This window comes from Tachypleus tridentatus, chromosome 6, assembly GCF_004210375.1.
Source record: "Tachypleus tridentatus isolate NWPU-2018 chromosome 6, ASM421037v1, whole genome shotgun sequence".
In the NCBI taxonomy this organism is placed as follows: domain Eukaryota; kingdom Metazoa; phylum Arthropoda; class Merostomata; order Xiphosura; family Limulidae; genus Tachypleus; species Tachypleus tridentatus.
In genome coordinates, this window is record NC_134830.1 from 92990603 (window position 1) to 93017232 (window position 26630).

Here is a 26630-nt window from a genome sequence, read left to right on the forward strand (position 1 = left end):
GCAGATATATTGTTTTTTAGCAAATGAAATAGAAGATAGGATTTGGTATACCCAAGACCCAATAGATTCGCAAGTCATAGAGAATAGCTGACTTATTTTAAACATGTTTATCCAAATTCTCAGATGCACCAAATAATGATTGAGAACAAGATAAAACTAGAGTGAAAAATCAGTAAGAATGAGTCATTCACCTGTTTAATGATAAAAACCATTATTATGTGTGTGCACGAGACTCACAAAGGCATACAGAGCTGAAGTTAGACTGAAAAGAAGGGTGCTCAACTGATAAAACACTCCACAATGTCAGTAATGACGAAACTGTCAAGGAGATAGATGAATCAAAACATGTGGATAAGCATCTTTGATATTCGTTTCCATCAACCAAGGACAAGGCTGAAGGAATATCTTTGAAGTACTCCTGTTTTCCATCTTAAAATTGGGAATGTTTAGATTACAATTGAAAAGGGAAATATCTATTACCATTTTCTAATTTCCTCATTTTTTGATGCTACAAAGAGATGAGAATAAAAACAAGAAGTGTGATGCACCATTCTGATGGCCACATTACATAAAAGTTTCAAATTTTTGGATCCAAAATGTATATACAAATTAGACTGGACAGAAGAGAATAAGAAACTAAAGTGAAGAAGGATAAAAATGAATAAAAAAATGTGAAGAATCTGATGAACAAAAAAGGTTTCAAGATACTGAGAGGAGAAGAAAGATTATTCAAAAGGGAAGAAACACTGCCTGGGTTGAAAAGGCCAACATGGCCTAGCAAGTATAAAGAAGCAAAATTAATAAGAATTAACAGCATCAGAAGATTCAGAGGAAGCACATAATGCCAGAGAATAGCTATTAATAACTAAACATCTAACAGTAGGAATATAATCAAAAATTAATATTTCATGTCAGAGCCCTACGTAGCTGCTAAGTTGCAGTTTTAAGTTTCTCCTGATTGAGATATCAATACCCATGCAAAGAAAGTACCAGCAAATACTTAAGACAAGATAAAATTTCTTGGAAGGTCAGCAAAAATACTGAATATGAGGTTTGTTGTAAAACAATTTAACAGGTTAGTATCCAAAGAATAAACAAGTTATATAGTAAAACAGACTACATCAGAAAGTGTGTAAAGCAGTCACTCTTGTCAGAAATAATCAGAAGAATGAGAACTGCTGGAAAATTAGAAGCATTTATTATTAGCTTCTTTAACACCAATTTCAAGTCTTAAATTATGAATGAACAAATTCTTTATTTATGCAGAGGTTTTGTTCATCATTGGGCCCTGCTACAAATACAGCCTATCAATAAAATAAATTCTTCTCTCTTATAAATTGAGATATGAAATCAATGTTCAAGGAGTTTGTACTACACTATTTCTAATTTTATAGAAATAATATACTGTCTTTTGTTATATAGTTTTATAGGATTGCTAAAAACTATTAGCTGTAGTGTAAAAGAAATTCATAAAATAAACATAATCATAGCTCATTGACAAAACTACTGATAAAAAAACAGTGTGGAAAACCCCAAACAATCAATTTGACAGTTAAAATTTCAAATGTGTAGCAAAGAATATAAAAGCAAAGTATTGTGTACAAAATAACTAGTTTATTAGCACAAGAAAAAGACTGATGACTAGTCAAACTAGTCATTGTAAGACCATGATACTTTCTAGTCATTCATATGAAGAATTAGCATTAACAGTCCCAAATATATTAGGGTATGCTGACAACAGAACCTCAAAAGCTTTCTGCCATGGGAAGACTGTGAGAATAAAGCTTTAAAAGGAGTAAAATGATTTCTATTGTTGATACAAACATTCAGAGTATTAAGTGAAATATTATCTTCAGAACTGACATAAACTTAAGAATTCATAACCAAATTAAGAGTACACAGTTTTAATAACAAAACTGAAGAAACCTGAATTGTGATAGGAAAGCAAAATTTATGTTGTCCAATACATTAAGTGTAAAGTGGGGCAGTGGAGAATCATAGGTAAGTTGATATCTATTCTGCAATGCATCAAACACATTCAGAACATCAAGTCACATTGCTGATAATGACATGAAATTAACCCAAGAATAAGCTGTCAGTATTTTAAGGCAAGTCTACTGGATTTGAATTTGAAAATCAGAAGCTCTCTAATACATTCTTTAGTCATGTGGTTATATATGAGTGTGTTGATGTCCTTAAATTTTATATTAAATTAGCCAAATTTGAAGAGCTACTTAATAGTTCCATGTGCTTTCAGCAATTCCATATGTTAAATAGTAATTCTATGAAGCATAGTTTATAAATTTATTGCATATCACATGGAAAGCTTTTTTCTGGTAAATCCCTTTTTAAATGAATTATTTCAGTTTTTATTTCATTATCTGTGTTTTAAATCCAAGAACAAACATAATTCCTACTTTTCTCCAAGCTGTACAAAACTGAACTTGTGTTTTACTAAATTATCAATTTCACTAGGCCTTGCTTAATCGTGCTGGCCAATAAATTTCATTCCATCTTTAAATTAAACAAAATGCAAACTTTCAATAACTTTATCAGGATAAACATCGTGCTATAAATATGCAATTTTGTAAGACTAGGAAAGTGTATTATCTAAATTATGATTGGTCAATAATTGCAACAGTTTTATCCAACATATGGAGATGTGGTGAATATGTCCTTGTTGTATAGGATTAAAATATGGTGGTGTATGAGAGTGTTACAGGAATGGTAAAATTAACAATAATGTATTACACCACCAAAACTTTCTTTCCAGATTATTGTGAATTTCATGAACGGCATGGGTGAAATTAAAAAAGAAAAAAAAAATGCCAATCAGCAGAAAATTCTCATCCCTGATTAACCCATGTTTGGGTGAAGAAAACGTTTTTCTACAGAATTCTTAATAACAATACTAAGTACATTTAAGCATTCCTTCAGTAAAAAAGACAGTACAACTGTTTTAAAAAATTTACAGCATTTCTTTCCATAACCTAGTATGAATATAAAGATCTGCTGGGGCATTGTTTTCCATCATCAGTTTACCTAAGCTAATGAGAGCTGAAATAGTTCAAACAATATTCAGCTGATTAAAAAAACTAACACAAACAAACATGAAGCCTAGTTTAACATTCCTTAAATAAATAATAAACTAAAATTTATTTACTGATTAGATAAAAAATAAAAATTAACATTCCAACTTTTCCTAATAACCAAAAAATTTACAAATTATTCATGGCAAAAAAATAATAACATTTTCATTAATTTCTCCAATGGTGAAGATCATGAAGCAAACTGTATGAGGAAGAAAAATACAACCAACACTTGTGTAAAGATTTGTGTTGAGTGGTCCAGTTTGAATACAAAATCTTTCACTGGGAACTGACACCCAGGTAATGGTAGGAAAAGGAATACCAACCAAAAGGGAGAACTGCAACATGACAGATCTACTCCAAAGCAATATCATCTTCCAGATAGGACCACATAAAGGCTGAAATGAAATTGCAAACTATAGGTATCCTATAATGTATAAAGTGTTGTTCGCATGTCTGACTGAACAATTTCCTCTAATAGATGACAGAGATGAGACACTAGTAAAGAAATAAGTTACCAGACCTGGAATAGAATATGGAAAGAAAAGAACAGGAATGAATAGATCAACTGAATAAAACTGAGGAACCAAATTTGTAAGGGTAGTAGAAGAAAATGTCACATACAGATGATTGGTGCCATGTGGGCAGTGTAACGATGTGGAGCATGTACTGAAACAAATATCCTTTTGGATCACATCAGAAATAAAAGTAGGAAATGAGCTGAAGCGAAATCAGCAAGAAGGAAGAATGAAAAAAAATTATAAAGTGAAATGTTAACAGCAAATGTATCAGACTAATGATGCCCATAGACTAAAATAGAGCAGGAATAAGTTTGAACAGATGGGTGAAAAGAGCACCATTAAAAAAACATCTGCAGTCAATCACTGTCCAACAAGAAGCAAGTTTGGGAGAATTTGCTAAAGGGAGTTATGTGTTGCATGATGATTTGCATGATAGATGCAGTTGAACTACAGTCGTGTGAAAAAATTGGAACACACTATATAAAAGCCTGTGTATTTGTGTAACATTTTTGGATATATAGATATTTAATCTCAATTTCAACAATACTGAGAGATTATAGGAATATAACTAAACAATTAAAACTGAAGAAATGACTTTTCAAGATCTTTTGTAAATGTAATTCTACAAAAATGCATATTCTAACTGAGGAAAAAGTTAGAACACCCTACCCCCTAATAGCTAATGTTACCTCCTTTGGCTGAAATAACTGCAGTGAAACGCTTCTTGTAGCCATCTACCAGTCTCTGACATCAGTCTGAAGAAAGTTTTACTCACTCCTCAATGCAGAATTCTTTCAGCTGTGAGATGTTTGAGGGGTTTCTTGTATGCACAGCCCATTTCAAGTCACCCCACAGCATCTCAATTGGATTAAGATCTTGGCTTTGACTCGGCAATTCCAGGACTCTCCATTTCTTAGTTTTCAGCCAGTCCGTGGTGGATTTACTGGTATATTTTGGGTCATTGTCATGTTGCAGGGTTCAGTTCTGCTTCAGCTTTAATTTTGGTACACATGGTCTCACATGATCCTCAAGCACCCTCTGATACACAGAAGAATTCATGGTGGATTCTATGATTGTGAGCTGTCCAGGTCCTGCTGCAGCAAAGCAGCTTCAAGCCATGACACTTCCACCTCCATGCTTCACAGTTGGTATGAGGTTCTTTTCCTGGAATGCTGTATTTGGTTTACGCCAAACATGTCCTCTGTTCTGATGTCCAAATAATTCAATTTTGGACGCATCTGTCCAAAAAACATTATTCCAGAAGTCCTGGTCTTTGTCTACATTCTCTCTGGCAAACTTCAGTCTGGCCTTGATGTTTCTCTTAGAGAGCAAAGGTTTCCTCCTTGCACACCTCCCATGCAAGTTAAACTTGTGTAGTCTCTTTCTGACTGTAGAGGCATGCACTTTCACATCAACAGTAGCTAGAGTCTGCTGTAGGTCCCATGATGACATGTTAAGGTGTTTGGAGACCTCTTTTAGCATCTTGTGGTCTGCTCTCGGGGTGAACTTGCATGGACGACCAGACCTGGGCATGTTGCCAGTTGTTTTGAAAGCCCTGCATTTGTTGACTATTTTCTGGACAGTGGAATGGCTGATTTCAAAATCTTTTGGAATCTTTTTAAATCCCTTACCAGACTCATAAGCTGCTACAATTTGCTTTCTGAAGGCCTCAGACAGCTCTTTTGCTCTCACCATGGTGCTCACTCTCACTTCAACAGTCAGTAGCACACCAAACTAAATGTCTGAGGTTTAAATAGGGCAAGCCTCATTCAAAATGCTGAGTAACAATCTTCTAATCATGTGCACCTGGTGTGATACACCTGTGTGTGAGTTGAACCATTTTAAGTGGGAATAAATGTGGGGGTGTCCTAATTTTTTTCCTCAGTCAGAATATGCATTTTTGTAGAATTACGTTTACAGAAGATCTTGAAAAGTCTTTTCTTCAGTTTGAATTTAGTTATATTCCTATAATCTCTCAGTGTTGTTAAAATTAAGTTTAAATATCTATATGTCCAAAAATGTTACAAAAATACACAGGCTTTCATAGGGTGTCCTAACTTTTTCACATGACTGTACACTGATTGTGGAGTACATAGAAGTTTAAGACTCAGGGGAAGCACTGACCAAGAATAGCTATACAAGTGTGAAGAAATAATGAATTGTACCAAAATACTGTCCAATTTAGGCAGCATCTGTAATATTAATATAATAGCAGTGCACTATATAGAAATCGAAACTCTATTTCAAACACATTTAAATTATAAAACTACTTGGTATATTATTTATTTCTGATTATATATATATGTATACACACACATACAAATAGATATACTTCACTTTTTAAATACTTGTATACAGACTTAAAATTTCTTAATAGTACAGGGTGTTCAGAAAGTCACTGTGCACTTATATATGTGCATGATTACAAAACTGTACAGTGACTTTCAGAACACTGTGTATAAGCTTTCTTGTAATGATTTTCAGCTAAATGGAATCACTTATCAGGAAAGAAATTGTACTTTCAACATATCTATAAAAAAAATGAGTTTCTACATAGTATAATGCAGAATTTAGATAGATCCTGCTCCTAAAAGTAGAGTGCAGGCTAAATGGGCACTCTGGGCCCCCACTAAAATTAAAAGAGAAAGAAAAATAACTTACTTGTTTGGACCTATTCTTCATGTCACAGTAATAAAGAATTTATGATAACTAGTAATTAATCAACATCAATCAAACTATATATAATATAGATGCATAGTGCATAGTTACATGATCTTATTTCTTTCCAACCATTAAAAAATCTTGTACATTTACAATAAAAAAGTAAAAAGTAATTAAAAACTAGATTTATTGATCTGTAAAAACAGACATTTGCTTTTTCGGAAAATGTATTGCACATAATAAAATTACAAAAATCTTAAAATGCTTCACAAACATTCCTTAAGCATGGTATTTATTCATGGATAAAATAGTTTCACCAATTTTATAATTATCTATGTCATTTGGTGCATCATTCCTAAAAGTTATTCTTTCCAAATAGCAAACATTCTTTTTGTATGATGTGTTTATCAAAAACTGAAAGCTTCCAGATATAAACTTTAAAGAAACATTGATCAAAAGATGCATTCAACTGCTTGGACTTAAAACACAAACCATTTTCAATAACAACAACCAACATTCACTGCAAGCATTACAAAATTTTAATTATTTAACAACCCTTCACAATGAAGATATGTCCACACATCTTTAATGCATGTACTACAGTTTATACATTACACTTCACTTTTTATGAAAGTATCCAAAATCAAAATTTAAGAGAAAGAACACCCAACATTCTATGTACAGTCTACAAATTTGTACATCACTTCAAACTTAATTTGTAACAGCAAAATAATGGTTTGTAATATTTTCACAAAACAATACAGCAAAAAACCTGAATTTAGCATGATATATCTTGGGTGCTATAGGAGTTATCTGCAATTTAAACAGTTTTACTTTTTTTTCTTCTAACAATGTGGTTGATTTTTGGATTTGTTGATTGCAGTAAATGCATAAAAAAGATCTTTTTAAAATTTGGATGAAATAGCCCTGACATATCCTAACACCCCTTACTGTTCCTTAAATGTTATGCTGCATTTTCAATTAATGCTTAATACTAAAACCTTGTTACTTTTATCATCTTGTATTAATGCATTGTAAGGATTTTCTATTACAGTGGAACCCCTCTAAGCAGCCACCTCTTGAAAGCAGTCATTCAATCACAGTTCCTTTTTTTTTTTTTTTTTCACATAATCCCTAATTACATACAGTGGAACCCCTCTAATCAGGCCAGTTTGTCTAAGTCCCAAAGGTGGCTGCTTTAGAGGGGTTCCACTGTATTAATTTGAACAAGGAACAATTGCATTTTTATACATGTAATGTTAGATACTTTCAATAAATAATATATGTCTATATACAAATAAAAAAATAGAACATGTATTTCAAAATTCTTAAATGTCTCCAAGTAACTGACAGATTAGTATGATTACAAATACTTTTCAAAGTATTGCAGAAGTTTAGTGGTTCATTCTTTTTTTTCATATGATACAACTTTCAGTTCTTATAATCCAAATGTTTTTTACTCTTTTTCTACACAGTTTATTAATCCTAATTTACACACATGTTATAATCCAAATGTTTTTTTACTCTTTTTCTACACAGTTTATTAATCCTAATTTACACACATGTTGTACATTGCAACTGGAGTAGTTAGTGGTTAGCATTCTAAACACACACTGCACATTTTAGTTCTGTGAAAGCATAACAATTTGCAAGTCAAGCCTGTTATTCAGTTGATACTTTTCTCTTGTTGACTCTAGCACTCAGGCAACACAGTAAATGAAGCCTGGTCAGTTTTAGTAATAAAATATTGTGTTGCTAAATAAAGAATTTTCTCTTTAAAACCACATTTGTGATAACATGTTTCCTCTACTATCCATGTTCATTTTAATCTCTGCTTACCAATTCTGAATCCACACCTTCCAGAAATGTTTGGCTTTTCTACTGAACATAAGTGTACCAAAATACCATAAGTGTGCACAAAGGTAGTTGGTTAATAAATGATAATTGCTATAGGCTAGTAGTCCTCAACGGGTAGTCTATGTACCACATAAGACTCTCAGAAGTCTGACTTAGGATTAGTACTATGATGAGAGATTACAAACATATGTAAAACTATATGTGGGTAATGATGTACTCCTCAACAAGCCCAGGTCCAAGCCTTGGCTTTTTGGTCATCATTTGAAATTTACTACTACCATCAGACCAGTCAGAGGAAATTAACGACCAGCTTATGAATGAAATTATAATTGCTTTTCAAAAGGAGTAAATTAAGGCAGATTTTAATTTCAGGAACATTCACATTAATTAAAAGTATTTGTAGGGTGAGATGGTACTGAAAAATATTCCATTTCAATATTGTTATTTTCTTTTTAATAAATAGTTTAAGAACAACTAGGGAAGAACCTATACTAAATTTATAGCTATCAACTAATGAGGATATAGTTGCTGGTGTTTAGATAAGATGTTTTGATACAAGTGATCACACAAAAATTACATTTGCTCTTTTGCTGCATGTTAACTCCCACAATAAAATAATCTGTTTAATAATAAAATTTTTGCTATTCATGATTTCAGGTTTTTTGCGATATGTTGCCATCATTTTTTTAATGTTGTTTTGCACAAAATTTTTGTTTGTTCAGAGAAACTGGAAATAAAATACTTGATATATTATGAAAGTTCAGCATTAATATTTCATTTCACCAAACCAAAAATTAAATGTGAATACCTGAAAGTTATGTTAATTTCTAATAACAGCTAATACATTTACCAGAGAATGAAAGCATGTGCTTTCATTCAAGTTCAAAAAGCCAATATGCATTAACTCTATGGTGCCCTGATGAATCCTGCTCTAAAGACAAAACTACACCAATAAATTAATATTATTAAAAGTAAATTTATAATCCTTCTCCAACAAATTAAAGAAAAACTTTAAAATTGAAATTACTTTAAAAAGTTTTGTCTATCTAATCTAAAATAAATACAATATTGCATTTTTCTGTATTTTTGGTTGAATTCAGCAAGCTACAAATGTAAGTACTGGGTTACAAATTTACTGAATTTTTATCTAGCATAATACAAAAGAAATGGGTAATTAATGGAATTAATTAATTATAATCAACTGAACAATTATTTTCACATGAGACTAATATTCATATTTTAATCTTTTTTTAAAGACATCTCACATACAACAATTTAGAAACAAGTTACTTTCTTAATCTTAAACTTTTGTAACTGAAAATCTATTATAAATTTTTGGCAGTAAAAAGAGCCTACATTACTAAGTAGTTAGGCTGAGAAAAAGAGCATAGGATTTTTACAGAAACTGGTATTATTATTACTCAATACACTAATTCTTCATTACAAACAATTGCCCTTAATTTCATTTGATACAACTTCTGCACATTTTTATCACAATATGCAATAATATATAATTCACTGAAAACAAATTCACTTTGATCCCACAAAAACAAAGACAATACAATGTTTACTGTTTGTACAGTTGGGTGATTAATGCAATTGGTATAATGAACATAGTCAACTAATGAAAATTAGCATTTCTGGTTATTACTGTTTTCAATTCTTCCAACTATCCATACAACTGAAATATTGCCATTATGATTTCTCATTAATGATTTCAGTGTCATTACTCATGAAATAATCAACTAATCAAAATCAGTATTTCCAATTACCATTTTTGATTAGACCAGCTCCTGAAGATAATTTATTAATGAGCTCCATGATTAATGGGTCATCAAATTCCACTAACTGCCCAACTCTAATTGTTATGATGCAATAAGATCCCTTTCCAGAATTTAGAATTATTCATAGTGGAAATCAAGACATATTTGAAGCATAAAAATATCAAGTCTTCAGTTACTTACATCGTGGATCTTTTGCTTTTAATTTCAACAAAACAACTTAAAAATAATTAATAACTTTATAAGCAGAAAAAACAAATTATACAAAAAGTTGATATCAACAAATTTTTGAGCCAATAAATTTCTAATATTAACTTAATATATTACTAAAGCATTCTTACCCTGAGTAATGCATGGTATATTTATAGATCATAAGTACAGTCCTCCACAAATTTTGTAAATTGTAACCATTCATGTTCCCTTACAAATTTTATATTTGGTGCATATGACATGAGAACAGATTCAAAACATTATTTTTTGCTATGAATGGACAAAAACCATAGCAATAACTATTAATCATAAACTGACATGAACAAATCAAATTCTTTTTTAAAGTATTAATGATCATCCCCATGAGAAAACCCAGTGTATATCTTAAGCAGCTCAATAACTATAATTAGATAATCAGTTGCCAAGCTGTCACACAATGTCTACTACAAAGCAAAACATCAACTAAAAAAAACTATAAGGGTAACTTCCTTATGTATTAAAATTTCAGTGTTGTTTGGAGCTGATTTAGGCCAAGAAGACAATGCTAACAAAAGTGTATAACTGTTTGTGTTAGATAATAGTATTCTTTTTTATTTATTACAAATACATCTTCATTCATACAAGTTTTGTGATTTTTTAGCATTATTTTTAAAAACTGAGTATTTTTTAATAATGGTGAAAACTTATAGGTATGCAAATAAGCAATATCTTAAAACTACACTTTGATTAGTGCAAACAAAGTAATTAAATAACATGTATCACTATGACTAGTGATGTAACCAACAGCCACTAAACCATACCCCTACATTTTCAAGTTGCATATAACCAAAACAGTATGCATACAACTGTACGTGTGTAGCTGAATAAAAATGAGTTATGGTAAAGCAAAGCTCCTAAGAATATCTCTGCTGTCCCTAAGTTTTAACTGCAAACCAGTAGCATCCACTACCAGTTCTAGGGGTATTTTATTTACCAACAAATATGACTGACTCCCACACTTCCAAGTTTCTTGATTGGCAAGGCCCTGCTACTGCCTCATGAATTGAAGTTCATGAATTATACTGAAAGCCAACTCCACTAAACACGTTTTCCTATCAGCTATAAGAGTATTTTAATATCACAATTAATGCCACTATTTATTGGTAAAATAGTAGCTCATAAATTTGTGGTGGATGCTGACAGCCAGTTGCCTTTTCTCTGGTGGGCAGTTCCAGAATGGTGGTAAATAGTCTTAGTAGAAGAGGAATTATTAGGTACTATTACATGAAGTCTATGCCCCAATTCCATATGACAGTTCCCAGAATCCTCAGTTGATGTCTTGAAAAATCAGAATAGAAAACAATGACAGCATTTAGCATTGCAAGTCCATGAACTTACAGTTGAACTATTAGAAGACATATACACATAGTTCTTAGGATTCAGTGTAAAATTTTATACAAACACAGTCACCTTTAAGTGATCATGAACTGTTTTACTACGGCTATGAAATCAATGGAATTTGCTAATGAATTAATTTTCAGCTCATTAATAATTTATTCTCAGAAAATTAATGTATTTTTAAGTTTTTTGTTGTTTTTATGTAGTAGGATAAGAATTTTTTTTTGTAACCATTTGCACACTTTTTAGGCTTAAACATTACTCGATTAAAAACTTTTATCACACCTTTTTTCAAAAGTAGTCTACATTTCTTACTTAACAAACTACTAATATCAGGATGGCAATGCAGTCACAGTTTTGTACATTTTAAAAATATACTGTAATCCTCTAATGATCTTATGTAAATCAAATAAATTAACAATCAAATAATGAAAACATGTTTTGCTACCACTTATAATACTAATAATGTTTTAATTTAAAGCATATCATAATTGAGATTAGAAATAATTATGTAGCCCATTAAGCAATTCATTTATGCTCACTGTTTGAATAAATAAAAAAATGTCAATAATTAATAACTTGAGACATCAGAATACTTTGCCAGGTACATTACTCATTAAACCTATTATCTCTAATGTCTTCTCATCAAAGACAATTTAATACATCAGTACTCTTAGAAACTAAAAGAACATTAAAAAATTCTTGCAAAATTCCCAGTTCTGTTGTTTCCTCCCAAGCCTTCAAAACTTCCCACGATATGCCTTTGGTTAATGCTACAGTAGCTCTGACTAAAAAGCTTTCCATGAAACCATAAATTACTGCTTAGACAACTTTATTTTCACTATTACAACAATAACAAGTATAATTTTTATTCTGTCTAATCACCTTTAAACTCCATCATAAAATGTCAACTAAGTGACAACTGAGGCTTGTACAAAAAACAAGCAGAAAAAAAAAAATGAAACACTTGAAAACCAAAAATTGGATAATATATTGTCAAGTAGTGGTATTTTCGTTACAAAAATAAATTTACTCCTTGGGATAGGCAGAGAAAACATTAAAAGTGAAAAACTACTTCAATTATAAGCCACACTCTATAGCTGTGCAGAAATTAACATTTGAATGTTTTCCATTTTTCTTCAAGAATCACACCAAATAAATGTTATAAACAGACAATACATTGATTTTAAATATTATTTTTGAGTTAAAATTGTTATATAAAGTGAGACTTAGCATACAGAATTGATTTAAAAATTACTTACAATTACAATAAAATTACTTTTGTTGAAAAGGGTGACAAAATGTGTAAATTTATTTTTATCTTCAAGCAAACTACTTCAGTGCTTTATGTGCTAGATGTCCCTAATTTAGCAGTGATAGACAAAATAGAAGGCAACTAGTTAATACCATTCACTGCCAACTCTTTAATGAATGGACAGTGAGACTGACATTCGCATTACAACACCGCACAGCTGAAAGAGCAAGCACGTTCAATGATCAGGGTTGAAAAGTGAGAGAAAACTCACAGAATAAGTTACTGATTTAACTTGAAAAGATATCATACATGCAATGTTGTACAAAACTTTAAACTACTTGAAAACACAAGTAATAATGTTCCATTGATTTTACCATACAAATTTATTTCACTATTAAAATTACTGAGCTTTTGAAATAAACATTACATCAAGATCTGGTTATAAATTAGAAAAATACTGAATAAAACCATGACAGGTGAGATTACTAGTAGATAAATGTAAATGCAAATTACACAGACTTAATTTTTGGGATTGAGTTCAAGATTTTATATCAACACAACTATACCAAGACAATCAATCATGTGGTGGTGAAAATAACTTAGGCAATCATGCAAGTGAATGAATATTTAGTTGCACTTTCATTGTACGAAGAGACAATAAACAGCAAATGTCACTTATTAGAGGTAGTGAAGAATAAAATTATCATTGGTATAAAATGAGTAATTTTTTTAGCCAACAATATTATAGGTAAAGTGAACCAACAATTTAATATTCTGAATCATCAAAATGCCAATTCCATAAATCTCTGTCTTTACCAGTTTCTTATTTGTGATTACATTTTAGAGAAAAAAAAATACATTGTTGTGACAGTAATGACATGTAAAATTAGTGTAGATAGAGTTTTTGAATTTATTTTTAGTAAACATTATAGAAAATGTTTATTATGCATCATATTTAATTAAGTATTAAGTTACTTTCAGTTTTTTTATTATCATACTTGTTTGTTTAGTAAATATGCATATTTCTTTCATTATTACAACCAATAAGATCTATGGATTATAAATTGAAATATAGTAATCTCAATTAAGATATACTAGTGAATTAGTAGTTTTAGTTGATTTATTTGTGCCATGCAAAATCCACTTCTTAATAAAACTTAGTAATTTTTAATAGAATTAGCATTCATTAACATGCATTGTGTGTTTTTAATACAATCTAAAAAAATTCAATTTAATTAAACTAATGATATAAGGATTGCAAGGTGTTTATTTTACTGTTTCACAGTAATATGAAAGTAATGTTGAATGTCTGAATACTTCCACTGCAGCAAAACTTTTTTTTTAAATGTACAATTACATACTGTTAATATGTTAATATCAAACAAAAGAAAAACCACAATTTTTCAAACAATTAAACAGGTTTTCAAACTATCAAAAAATAACTCCATATTTTCCAAACCTTTACAAACCACATTATTTTCAATTATTGCACTATCTGTACATTTTAAAGTTAACACTTTCCAAAATTGAAATTGTATTTTTGATAGATACTTATCCAAAAAGTTTTTCTCAACTGATATGGCTCTCTATTGCAAATTTTTACTTGCCTCTAGCCTCGATACTCCCACTTACCTTAAAATACGTTTACATGAGATACATGCATACTGACATGTAAGTAATTATTCAGCAATCCTCCACCAACAGGAATGTTACACTACTCCAACCATAACTAGCACCCTCTCTAATCTTGTGGTTGTTAAACACTTCAAGATTGGTCAGATCAAACCAAACCACACCAGAAGTGGGGGAAAACAAGTAGGAAGTGTGCGTGGAGGTATCTATCAGAAATATATTTTCAGTTTATGAAAATGTTAAATTCCAATACAATATCTTATATCTGCTCACAAAAAGCTAGAATTTCACATTGAACAGGTGAAGAGCTAGTGAAATCTCTTTGCCTGTCATTAATGTGTTATCAAAATAGCAGAATCAAAAGAGGGATGGATTCTATGAAAAGTTACAGAAATATAGGGACCTCTTAGTGTAGAGTGGCTAGAAAATGAAAGACTGTAATTGGGATTTTGACCTCAACTAACACTTGGCAGCATTTGGAATTGTACATCAGGCCCACAGTGGAAAAAGGGTACTTGACCTTTCACTTCAAAAATAGGTTCTGAAATGGAAGTAGAGCTTCTGTACCAAAAACCAAACCACATACCCACTAGAAACAAACATCTAGCTAAGATGGTGAATCCAGATGGGTGTTCATTTCCTTTTCATAACCTGGCAGCATATGGAATTTTTTGTCCAGACTACAGTAAGATCAGGGTCCCTAGCCTTATACACATTGTGTCTTATCCAGCTACAACAATATCAGATCCACCAGGAACTGACATTCACCAGACAGAAGGAAGAGGGTCCACTATTTGATATTGCACATCCAGTTCAAAACCTGGTAGTATGGGGAAAGCATCATCTGATCACAGGAGAAGGGTAACCATTCAGACATGTTATAACTTGTGTGGCTAGTCCAGCTCCAACCAACACTAGATCTGCCAGGAACTGGGCTTCAGTAGGAAGGAGGGTGCTTCATCTGGAAGAAGAAACTGCAATATATGGTGAAGCACTACATCCAATACCTGGAAGTTTCTGGAATTATATATCAGGTTCACAATAGGAAGAGTATCACACTATCTACACCTGTGGAATGCTGCTTCCCTATTCTCAACTCAAATGTATTGTGCACTCTCAAAAAGACAGGCCTCCACTAGAAGAAGGAGGGTAAAAGTGCATTGGAAAATCCAGAGGATTGAAGCATTGAGACAGTGCAATGGGTAACTGTAACAACCTGTTTTGAAAAACAAGAGAATTCATGATGACTGAGTCAATCAATCAACACCTGGCAATGTTTGGAACTACACACTAGGTCTGCAGTAGAAAGAGCTGCAAATACCATGGATCATCAGAGATGTACTGTAATATCTGCTTTATTTATGTTAGTTTATTCATGTACAGTCTGTAACAAACATACTTATAAAGAAAAATATCATGAGGCATACTTACTAGTGATCTTGCAGGACACTGCATCCCAATGGTGAGCTTAATATGACCTGGTTATGTTACACTATTTTGTAAAGCAGAGATGTGTTTGATGTAGTTGATCAACCAACACCTGGAAGCATCTGGAGTTGTATGTCAGATCTACCTGAAGAAGAGCCTCAAAAACATGGACCATATGGCCAAGCAACACTTGTGATAAAGTGCGATCTGAACATGTAAAACAAACCCTGCAAAGAAAACAAACTGAATGAAGTACTTAACACTTACTAAGAAACACAGGGGTTATAGGTATAAGGAGTGACTCACATACCAACGATGATGGTGTCCATTAGAGAAGATGAAAATGCAAAGCAAGAGACATGGTAAAGTGATGGGATTGATGGGAAGAAATATGAAACAGATAACAATCCTCAGTAAAAAGGGAAGAACATGCCAGTTGAATCAACTGGTGAATCCAACCTATAAGGGTAAGAGAAGAAAGATCACAGGAAGGATTAAAAGTTCAAGGAATAAACAAATAGAAGAGGGAACTGTGGGGTGGAACACTATGTCATATACCCTTGAAGAGCCATGACCTTGCAAAGGAGGCAACCAAGATTTGAATGGTGAGAAAGGTGGGATATGGAAAGAAGGGAAATGGGCATGAATGTATAACTATCTTTTCAAGCATCCAAATTGTTTAGGTATACAGTTTCAATATTGAAAGAGCAGAACATAGGAACTATTACATAAAAACACAACCGACATCAACTATGAACACTAACTGAACCATAATGTCCACACAATAAGAGCAAGAAAAAAGGTACTTAAAGGAAGATGGCATAAACACAAAAACAAAGGTTCATAAGTAAAACTGTTTCAGCACGCAGTACCACAATGAGATTTCAATCATGGAGTGAGGCAAGGTGAGGAGGACAGGAAATGTAGATAGAACAAATTGGTATGGCCAAGGTTGATGACCAGAAGACAAAAGGAACCTCATACATGGCTGATGAAGCCACCCAATAGCCCAAATCAGAGAAAACTTGCTTTGGAGCAAAAGTAGGAGAGTCAGAGATAAAGCAAGAAAAAGTTGGGGCAACATCAAAAGCTAATGCTTCAGTGGAAACCACGTTTGAGTCAATCAATACAAAGACATCAACAGAACACAACATGGATTGGTCTGAATTATGACAAGGAGACATGGGAAATAATTAGGATGATATGCATGTAAATATTTCCCCCAGCAACCCCGAGTAAGCTCAACTGAAGAGGAGAGACATTGAAAAATTATGCTATTACAAGCTTATGAAAATTATTTAATATTTATATCATAATTTGTAGATATTTGGATAACACAATAATAACAAGATATAGTAATTTTGATAAATAAAAGTAAGACTAAAAGAGTTTAGTAATGACTACTATATTAAAGCAGGCTTGGTACATGTAACAATACTTTCAGCTTAGGTATATTTCAACTTACTGGTAAATCATAAAACAAGATAGATACATTGTTTCATTCAAAAATACAATCTAGAAACTAGTTTATTGTTTCTTGGTGTTTTAAATGCAGCTCATCATTATAATTTATTAAAATAAATAGGCTATAAATTACACTAAATATATTTTATCATTAATGTTACATATATTGTTAGTTCTAATAAATTATTAAGTTCAGTTTCTAAATTCTATATAATTATAAATAAACTTGAGTGTGTAATTAAAGTAGTGATCAAAAAACATTATTGGTTCTTAAAAATTAAGCTTAAATGTAACAATTTTAGCAACACGATACTGGTATTTGGTATTAAGTATTTATTTTCAGGCTATAATTAATGGTTATTAATTATAAATATTATGGTAAAGACTAATGTAGAAGTCAAACATTCACAGTTTTTTTAGGTGTAATGGGTGCAATGAGTGGGTTTTATTTGGAACTTGGGACTGGCATATATTTCTTAGGAAGCTAGTAATTATGATGTGCCATTTTTGTATAATGTTTGTAGGAAAGAGGAGAAGTTTGAAGCTATCCTAATCAAAGTAAAGGCAACAAATAAAGAGAAGTGTAGACCATTGGAAATGGCACCAGAATGTCAGGAGGAGCTTAAGCATTTACATGCAAATGATACATTAGATAATAATGACTTTTAGGAAGTTATAAAAGATACTATTAGAGTAAAAAGTAGTGTATTTAGTTATAATGAGCTTATTCTGTTGAGCAACAAATCTCAGGTTTGACTTCTCAAGAAGGCAGAAACTACTGGAGGAAAGGAAAACAAAAGAGTCAGAAGGATGTGGATGATAAGTAGGTTATAATTGTAGGTGATTACTTTACAAAACATATGGAGAGAATAGTTCGTGAAGTATACAGGGAGGAGAGAATTAGATTACACTAGTCAGAGTCACAGGTGGAGAATGTAACTGATAAAGCACAATATATATTAAAGGAGGCTAGCAGACATGCAGTTTTAATGCTACACATAGTGGATAATGACAGAGGAAAAGCTGAATCACAGAAGCTAATTATTAAGTACAATGGTGTGATAAAGGTGTTTAAAAAAACTTACCACAACTTTTGTTAGAAATATCACACAAAATTAACCATGGAAATAAAGTTGAAAGTAGGTCACTAGGGCTAAATGTTAGGCTAAGGTTAATATCTGAGGATGAACAGATAGGCTGGTTGTACTTGTGGATCAATTCGGTGGAAGAAGGGTACTTTTTGAAATGGATAGTTTGCATTTAAATAGGGTAGAAGATGGATTATTTTCAAGGGCTATTAATGAACTGTAAGAAGAGTTTTAAATTACCACTAGACAGTTGTGAGAAGCAGGAAAAAACAAATGCATGAAGAATACGAAGCAGAGTCAAGTTTAGCACAAGAAACAAGTATACAAGTAGTTATAATGATAGGCTTAATTGTTACTTATACAAAATAAGATGTATCCCGTTACAAGAACAATACATACACAATGTTGAAAAAGAGCATTTCTAGTTTATTTTACACTAAAGAATACATTTCTCGGCTTCCACTAGAAAAATAACTCTCTTAGCCACTGTGGCTAAACAAAGTAATTTTCTTTTAGCCACAGTGACAGTTGTTTAACCACAATTTTAGATTGCCAAAAACTGTGTGGTGTGTGACTTTTAATATGCATCAATTCCACCCAGTAAAAAATAGTTGTAATTTTGTGAACATCTACAAGACATTAAGTTTTGTACTATTTTTTTATTCCCCAGCAATCTTCCCTGCCAAAAAAACAAAACAAACAAAAAAACAAAATAAACATGATAAAGAAGAAAATAGAAAGATACATTTCTCAAAATAACACAGAAAAAAAAAAGACTTACAATTATAATTCGGTAGCATGACTAGTAAGTAGATAAATCCAATTGCAGCTCTTCAGCCAAATCATTCTCAACAGAAGATGTAGTAGAAGTTGACACTTGAGGTTCCGAAGCACATTTCTTCAACAGAGAATTGTACCCACGTCTGTCTTTGTGAGTGACCCAGTATATGAATGCAGAGTTGAAGTTAAAATGATCTAAAGGTTTGGACTCCATGGATAAGTTCAGTAACATTTCTGTCTTGGCCACAAACAGATTGCTCCTGGCATCTGTTTTGATGCTGTTGTACCTGCTAATTCCCCGCTCACAGTCAACAGATGTAACTGGAATTATTAATCCAATTGCTGCTAGCTGAGACAGATTTGGAAAAGTTTGACGGGTCTGGTGAATGTATTCCTTGCAGAAGCTCTTCATGTTTCTGTTTTTGTGAGCATCCTGTTCCATTATGTTCCTTAGTAGCAGCCACTCAGTCAGTGCCTCATCCTCACTGACAAAAGGAGAGAAGTGCTGGATGAGTTACTTCAGATCATCCTCATCAGATACTGCTCTGCTGTGACATGGACTAAATATTGAAAAAAATGACATGATGTTAGTGTCTAGGAATGCTACTTGTAGTCTTGTGACAACCTCTTCAACAAATGATTCAGCAGCTGATCTGTACTTTTCATGTTGTTTATCAATATCTTTGATGTCATGGCCTCTGTAAGAAGTGTAACCACTGGCATCAGGAGCTTGTGGGAGTTCCTTCAGTGCAGTCTGTGTGTAAGGACCAGGGATATGTACCAGTGACTGAATTGACAGAATTGGCCCATCAATAATTCCTTTAGCCTGATCATAAAATAAATCAGCTCTCTGTAGAGATCTTGACAAAAGTCCAAGAATGCCAACAGCATCAGCCAAAAAATGTGTCATCATGACAAAGCTGTAACATGACATTTGCTGGACTAGACCATGTAGCAAGGCTCGGCCTGGAGTACTACGTTCCATTGCTACAACCTGCAGGCAGCTTATCACAGATGCAATACAGTTGACTAGTGCTTGGACGGAATCATTAAAAGAGAGCCATCGTGTGAAGAACACTTGCTTGATTTTGTTGCTTTTCTCTCCATGCAATGCTTTGCTCTCTTCCAGAACCTAACAGAACTTGGGAGAATATTTCAGGCTTTTTGCAAACTGGTTCAAACTGAAATGTACTTCACAAGGTATGGCACCTGGTTTGCTGCCTTTCAAGCTGCCAACTGTAATCTGTGTGCCAAACAATGACTTGTTATTATCCAGGGGCATTCCTCCTTACATTTTGTAGCAACACCTGTTTTTATTCCCACCATTTGCACCATCAGTTGCAAGTCCAACCAAGTCAACATCAAACAATCCTCGATCTGCCATGACTGAGCACACTGTGTTGTAGATAAAAGCAGCCCCAGTGTTGGTCAGCTCACGCACAACAAGGAATTGACTTGTATCCTCACCTAATGATGAAAGTGAAAGATACCTGATATAAATTACCAGTATAGAGGTGTTTCCTGCATCAGTTGCTTCATCTGCTTCAAGGGCAAAAAATGGGAAAGGCGATGCCCAAAAGTCTGCCTGTATTTCATCCTGAACCACATGATTTAGGGCACTGTACATATCATTCAAAGACTGGCTGTGGGTGTATATGAAGCTCTCTGTTCCACTTTGTGACTGAGTCTGTAGTTTCTTTAGAGAGGTCGCTCACTCCCTGTTAAAAAATATATAAGAACTTGTGTTTTGAAATAAGACCACCAACTAAAGTAATAAACAAAGATATTTGGAAGAGTTGGCTAGCTTCTTAATTTTTGATAGATATTTCCAAAATGTTTCATTTTTAGAAAATTGTCAAATTGCCTTTTGTTTCAAGAAAATACTGTAGAAAACAGAAAGTATCTTATTAAGACTGGAATGAAGAATATTCTTACATAGAATACTTGTATTGAAAGGAGGGAATGAAACTTCACAGTTGGGATGGCTTCTTTTGCTTGTACAAGTAATGTGGCCATCTGTGCCTGAATGCCACCTTTACACCCCACATACACATTCACAACAGCAGTTGACATGTCCTTCTTCAAAATGTGTGATGCTATTGCACTGCAATGATCTTCTGATCATGCATGCTTCATCACGTAGTCGCTTTTAGGCTAAGTAGCAGTTTTCCCAGTGGTAGCATAAATATTTGTCTTCTTCTTGTCCCTGCATAAATTGCAATGAAATGTATTTTGTTGGAAAACACATTCCAGCCAAGGAAACTGTGAAAACCAAGTTTCTTTAACAACTCTGTGAAAATCACAAGTATATTTTTTTTAACACCAACAGGCTGATCACTGCTGCAAGCTTCAGTTTCTTCAGAGCTGTCTTTTCTTTTGGAAGTGGATTTCCCACCATCAGTTGATGTTGTTGCTTCAACCTTCTTTTGAAACAAACTTGATATATCTAACCATTTAGATGCCTTTTTATCTGATCTAGGAGTTGTCATGATCTCAATTCAAACACATGTCAAACGAAACTTGGGATTTCCACTTTGATACAGACCATATGTTGGCTTGACAAAAGTCAGGTTTTCTCTGATTACTGTTTGTATACCACGGGCAGAATCAAACATGTAGTATAAAAAAAATGACAATAAAAGAAATCATCTGCACAGCCGAGTAATAATTTTTAAAAAATTTAATTTGTTAGTTGTCATATCCCTGAAATCATAAAAATACATAAATAAAGAAAATATAGATTACAGTCAGTGGTAGTTTTTAAAGATGTTTCTTGTTTCTTCAACTTGCTGGGGGGCACCTCTGGTCATTTGTCATCATTAATGGCATGGATGTTGATAAAAACCACGAAAGCAGTTAAGACCGAAACTTGAGCAGAATAAATAAAGGAAAACCATCCAAGACTGAAAAATTATTATCTTTCACCTCTGTGGCATAACCAACACTAGATTTTTAGCCACAGGCTGTTCTTTTTGCCAATGGTGATGTGGCTAATGGCTAGTGGAAGCCTAGCATTTTATGCAAGTTATTGTAATTACAATATAACACTATGCAAAATCAGTAATTTTACATCTAATTCCACACAAAATAATATAATTAGAAATATAACATGATGTAAAAACACAGTAAATTTACACTTTGCTTAATAACACTAAAATTGTCCAAGAGTCAGTGGTGAGTACTACCAACTGTTTGCCTTCCCTCTGGTTAGCAGTTCAAAATTAAGGGTGGCTGAAGTTAGTCTTAGTAGCTTTGCTATGATGCAAAAATAAATAAACAAATATAACTTCCCTGTAACTGAAAGGTTGAGCATATTTGATAATAATGAGAACTGAAATCAAGACCTTTAAGTCATCAGGTAAATATATCCCACCAATCATCAAACCATGGTGGCACAAGGCTGAACCAATTTGGATTAAAAAAATAAGTCAAAATGATCATTTTCTTTTTCACCACAAAGATAAAACTGAAAATATCACCTGTGATATAGAGGCCTCAGGTGTTTTTTGATTGGTCACACTATAGACTGCAGTCCTATTTATTCAAGGCTCATCAGAATAGTTCAGGTCAGCATACCAAATAAATACAGACACACCTCTTCAAAAGGGGATATGTAAATTATTTGTGGTTTTTGAATCCTCTTTAATTCTTCATATACTAACCTGAATTGATTTAGATGTGTGAATAATATTATGGCATCGCAATTAAATTATTCAATACTATACCCTATACCCTCTGATTACTGACATATCATGTAAGTTACAAGTTTACTTTCTATGTCACAGATATTTTATGTTTAATTTCACTCAATAAGTGTTAATGCTTTCCTTACCTGAAAACTCACCTCATCACAAAGTTTAACTCTTCCTTGCCACTAGCCTTGAGGCAATTCCCACCTAATTGCATGTGATTTAGTGTGAATTGTGTTACTGCATAATGGCATAATCATGAAACAACAGGAAGGTGACACACCTCCAAGAGCAATAAACAAATATATCTACAAGAAATACATTTTAACATAAGGAAAATGTTAACTTCCAAGCGTATATTTCAACTCTTGATAAAGATTAGCTAAAACCTAATACTGAAGTAGTGAAGACACAGGTACGAATTTTATCTAGATGAGTAGCCTTCAGGACATACTCAAAGAAAGCCCATGGGATCTAGCACCTGATGGCAGAAGCACACCCATGTGAGACTGCACCCTGTCTCATCCAGGGTGTACTATTCATCTGTTAAAAAACAAAACAAAAAAAACAACAAGAGGTAAAAAAATCATGTGGTTGAACTTTGCTATGTACTGCACATTTTGAAGTTGTTTTTAATTGTGTATAGTACAGATGTAATCTGGTGTATGCAGACCAGTGGGACAAATTTATTTATTTAATTAGTATTATCATTTATTTATTATTTACTGTACTTTTTTCATTAAATTCTAATCAATTTCATGTATTTTTTTCAGAATAACTGATATCAATCACTGATTGATCATGATAACTCATTCTAAGGATTAACTTTGCAAACCAGATGATGGAATTAAAGGTACAAAATTTACTTCTAAATGACAAGTTCTTTCATTCTTTCTGTGTCTTCACATTAAGGAAGATAATTAGGGAAAGTGCCACAACAGTGATCATAGGTGTAACAGAATTCTGGGAAAAGCAAGAATTCCAATGATCTGCAAAGATAATACAGTTACTAAAGTAGAGAAGCTGTACATAATTTATCAAAGTTTGAACAAAGGGAAAAACAGAAGATTAGCTTCACAGATACAGAAGGAGAATGACTTGACCAACTACTTGACATAGCCACCTCTGATGCCCTAACAATAATGACAAATCAAGAAAACTGAGAATTCCCAACTGCTCAAATGGAAACAGGCAAGAGAGGAACAATGGGAACAACTGATGCCAAGCAAGCTGCAAAAGACAACAATTCTTTGAAAAGGAAGATAATGGAAAAACAACAAAGAAGTCAATGGAAGAAGGAAGCCACAGCATCATCAAGAACAGTACAACTGGAATCATCTCCAAATGATGATGAAGGTTCTGCTGTTGCTGTTGAAGAAGCTAGCCTTTCAAAACATCTCAAAGCCAAAAATAACAGAGTATTTCAATCACTTTCTATGGCTCTTGACAAGATAAAGCTGTCAGACAGGGCTGCTACATATGTTCTAACAGAAACAGTATGCTCAACTGGTCAAAATCCTGAAAAATTTAATATCAACCTCTCCTTCATCCAACACATGTCAGAATCGCCAGAAAATTCTCACAGAAACCCTGAAGGCTGAGTTTCAAGATAATATGCCTTTGATCGTTCACTGGGATAAAATATTCCTCAGGAACTCGACAACCATGGAAAATATTGACTGCCTACTAATTATTGTTACTGGCAATGGGATCTCTCAGCTGCTGGAAGTTGTCAAGTCAGCAAGTGGGACAGGATCAGAACAAGTCAAGACTGCAATCTTAATGAATGGGTTTTGAAGGAGAAGGTTATAGGATTGTCATTTGACACAACAGCTGCTAATACTGGGTGAAAACTAGGTGTATGTGTTCTCATATTAACAGAAATTCATAGGCAACTGTAGCTAATGACAACAAGATAGCTGATTTCATCAATGACCTTGAGCTAGTGCTTCTTGTGCTTAGCTGTTAAAGTCATAATGAGCTGATGGATTTCAGTCACCTGAGCACTTCAAATAACTTCTCACAGCTCCACCACTAAAAGACTGTGGGAAATGCCTTCTTTTTAGCCAACAAACAAATCCAAAAAATTTCAGTTCAAATTTAAAAAAAAACTTGATTGGTTAGTTTATTTTTTAACAAAAGTTTCACCTGCTTGGCTCATGAAAGACCTGTTAAAAATATATTTACAATACTATAAGACATATTTCTAACTAACAGAAAGAACAGCTTTTTCTTTACAAGACTACTTGCAGCCCATAAGCCTCAATTTTGTTTTTCTACTCTGAGCAGGTAAAAGAAATTTTTAAACCACTTATAACTTAATTAGAAAGACATTTAAATTTAATTAAATTGGGGACATTTTATTCCAGTGCCTGAAATATTTTTTGTGTTCTAAGATGAATATTCAAAAGGAACATTCATGATTTTGTAGACAACAAATATATGAAAAACTAGTGCTGAGGAAGTACACTCTTTAGCACAAATTACTAAAGTAGACTTTAATGTAATGTACAACTTAAATTAAATTTAATTAAATTGGGGACATTTTATTCCAGTGCCTGAAATATTTTTTGTGTTCTAAGATGAATATTCAAAAGGAACATTCATGATTTTGTAGACAACAAATATATGAAAAACTAGTGCTGAGGAAGTACACTCTTTAGCACAAATTACTAAAGTAGACTTTAATGTAATGTACAACTGTAATGTAAGTCTAAAATTTCAGACTTTTTCACATATGCTTTCTTTATCACTATACATGTTTTCATAAAAGTAACTAAAATGTGAAAATTAAAAACATTAGCATTTTCTTACACTAAATATTATTGAAAATACATTTTTATCTCCTCTCATACTACAGCTTCATCCCTATGAATGTTTCTCTTCTCGGCCCATTGGCATGAATTTTATCTCACTTGCTCCAGTTTTTATAAACCACTGTAGCTTCATCCCTATGAAAGTTTCTTTTGTTTGCTTATCTAAGAGTTGGTATGTATCTTACTTCACTCATTCCAATTTTTATACCCCACTATATTGCCCAAAGCAAGTTTAATTTTGTATTTACTCTTATAGGCGATTACATCAACATTCCTCTATCCCAGATCTATACATAAGCTCTGATATTACTTCCTATTCACTGGCCATTTTGTGGAGAGGAAGGGTGGAATAGTGTGACAATATTGGGTAACAATTTCTGAAACACATTTTCTCCTACTGTAACTAAAATCACACACTAACAAAGTGGAAGGGTTGGTGAGGGCAAGATCCACACAGAAAGCATCTGCATAGAAAAGAGGTGTGTGAAAATGAGATATAGCACTACTTCTGGAACAGGTATGCTTTTTGCCTGACCAATAAGAAGTCTGATTCTTAAGTGATAAAGGCTGACTGAACACAAAGGCAAAACTGTAACTTCTTCAGAACATGAATTCCTTCAGGCCCCAACCAAGCAGATGAGGTCCCACCTCTCATCATTCCAATTACAGAGCTGTGGACCCAAATCTAGATCCAAGGTATAATATCTATGGCATGAGAAATGCTTTTTATTGTCTTTTTTTAAGCAACATGATGTTATTGAAACCCAACCTGAGAGTTGCATATCAAGCCACCAGAATTACGAGGAGAAAGCAAGAAACACAAAAGAGGACAAACCCTTGCCATAACCCAAAAAGGTGCAAAGGAAACAGATTATCCAGCCAGGAATTACAAACCAAAATCTTAACTTCCCAACCTGAGAGGCAAGACAACATCTCGAGCCCCCAAAATTAGGAGAAGGATGTGCAACTGACTTAAGTTCAA

The 26630-nt window shown here is 33.0% G+C and overlaps 1 protein-coding gene across 36 annotated transcripts in view; it reads right to left on the bottom strand.

Annotated features, from left to right (window-relative positions):
* The window catches only part of LOC143253054 (uncharacterized), a 64869-nt gene that overhangs the window by 27114 nt on the left and 11125 nt on the right, over positions 1-26630 (bottom strand). For 20 of the 36 annotated variants that reach the window (XM_076506209.1, XM_076506206.1, XM_076506210.1 and 17 more), the window contains exons 2-3: positions 19145-20861; positions 15815-16038 (exon numbers count right to left, since the gene is read on the bottom strand). The exons of 9 other annotated variants lie outside the window; for them this stretch is intronic. In XM_076506209.1, coding sequence (XP_076362324.1) covers positions 19658-20128 — 471 coding nt within the window. In that variant the 5' untranslated portion in view covers positions 20129-20861 and the 3' untranslated portion in view covers positions 15815-16038; positions 19145-19657. Of the gene's footprint in view, positions 1-9330; positions 11437-14383; positions 15781-15814; positions 16039-19144; positions 20862-26630 lie in introns of those variants that run through there. 7 more of the 36 variants (XR_013029345.1, XR_013029357.1, XM_076506193.1 and 4 more) reach the window with 5 other exon arrangements.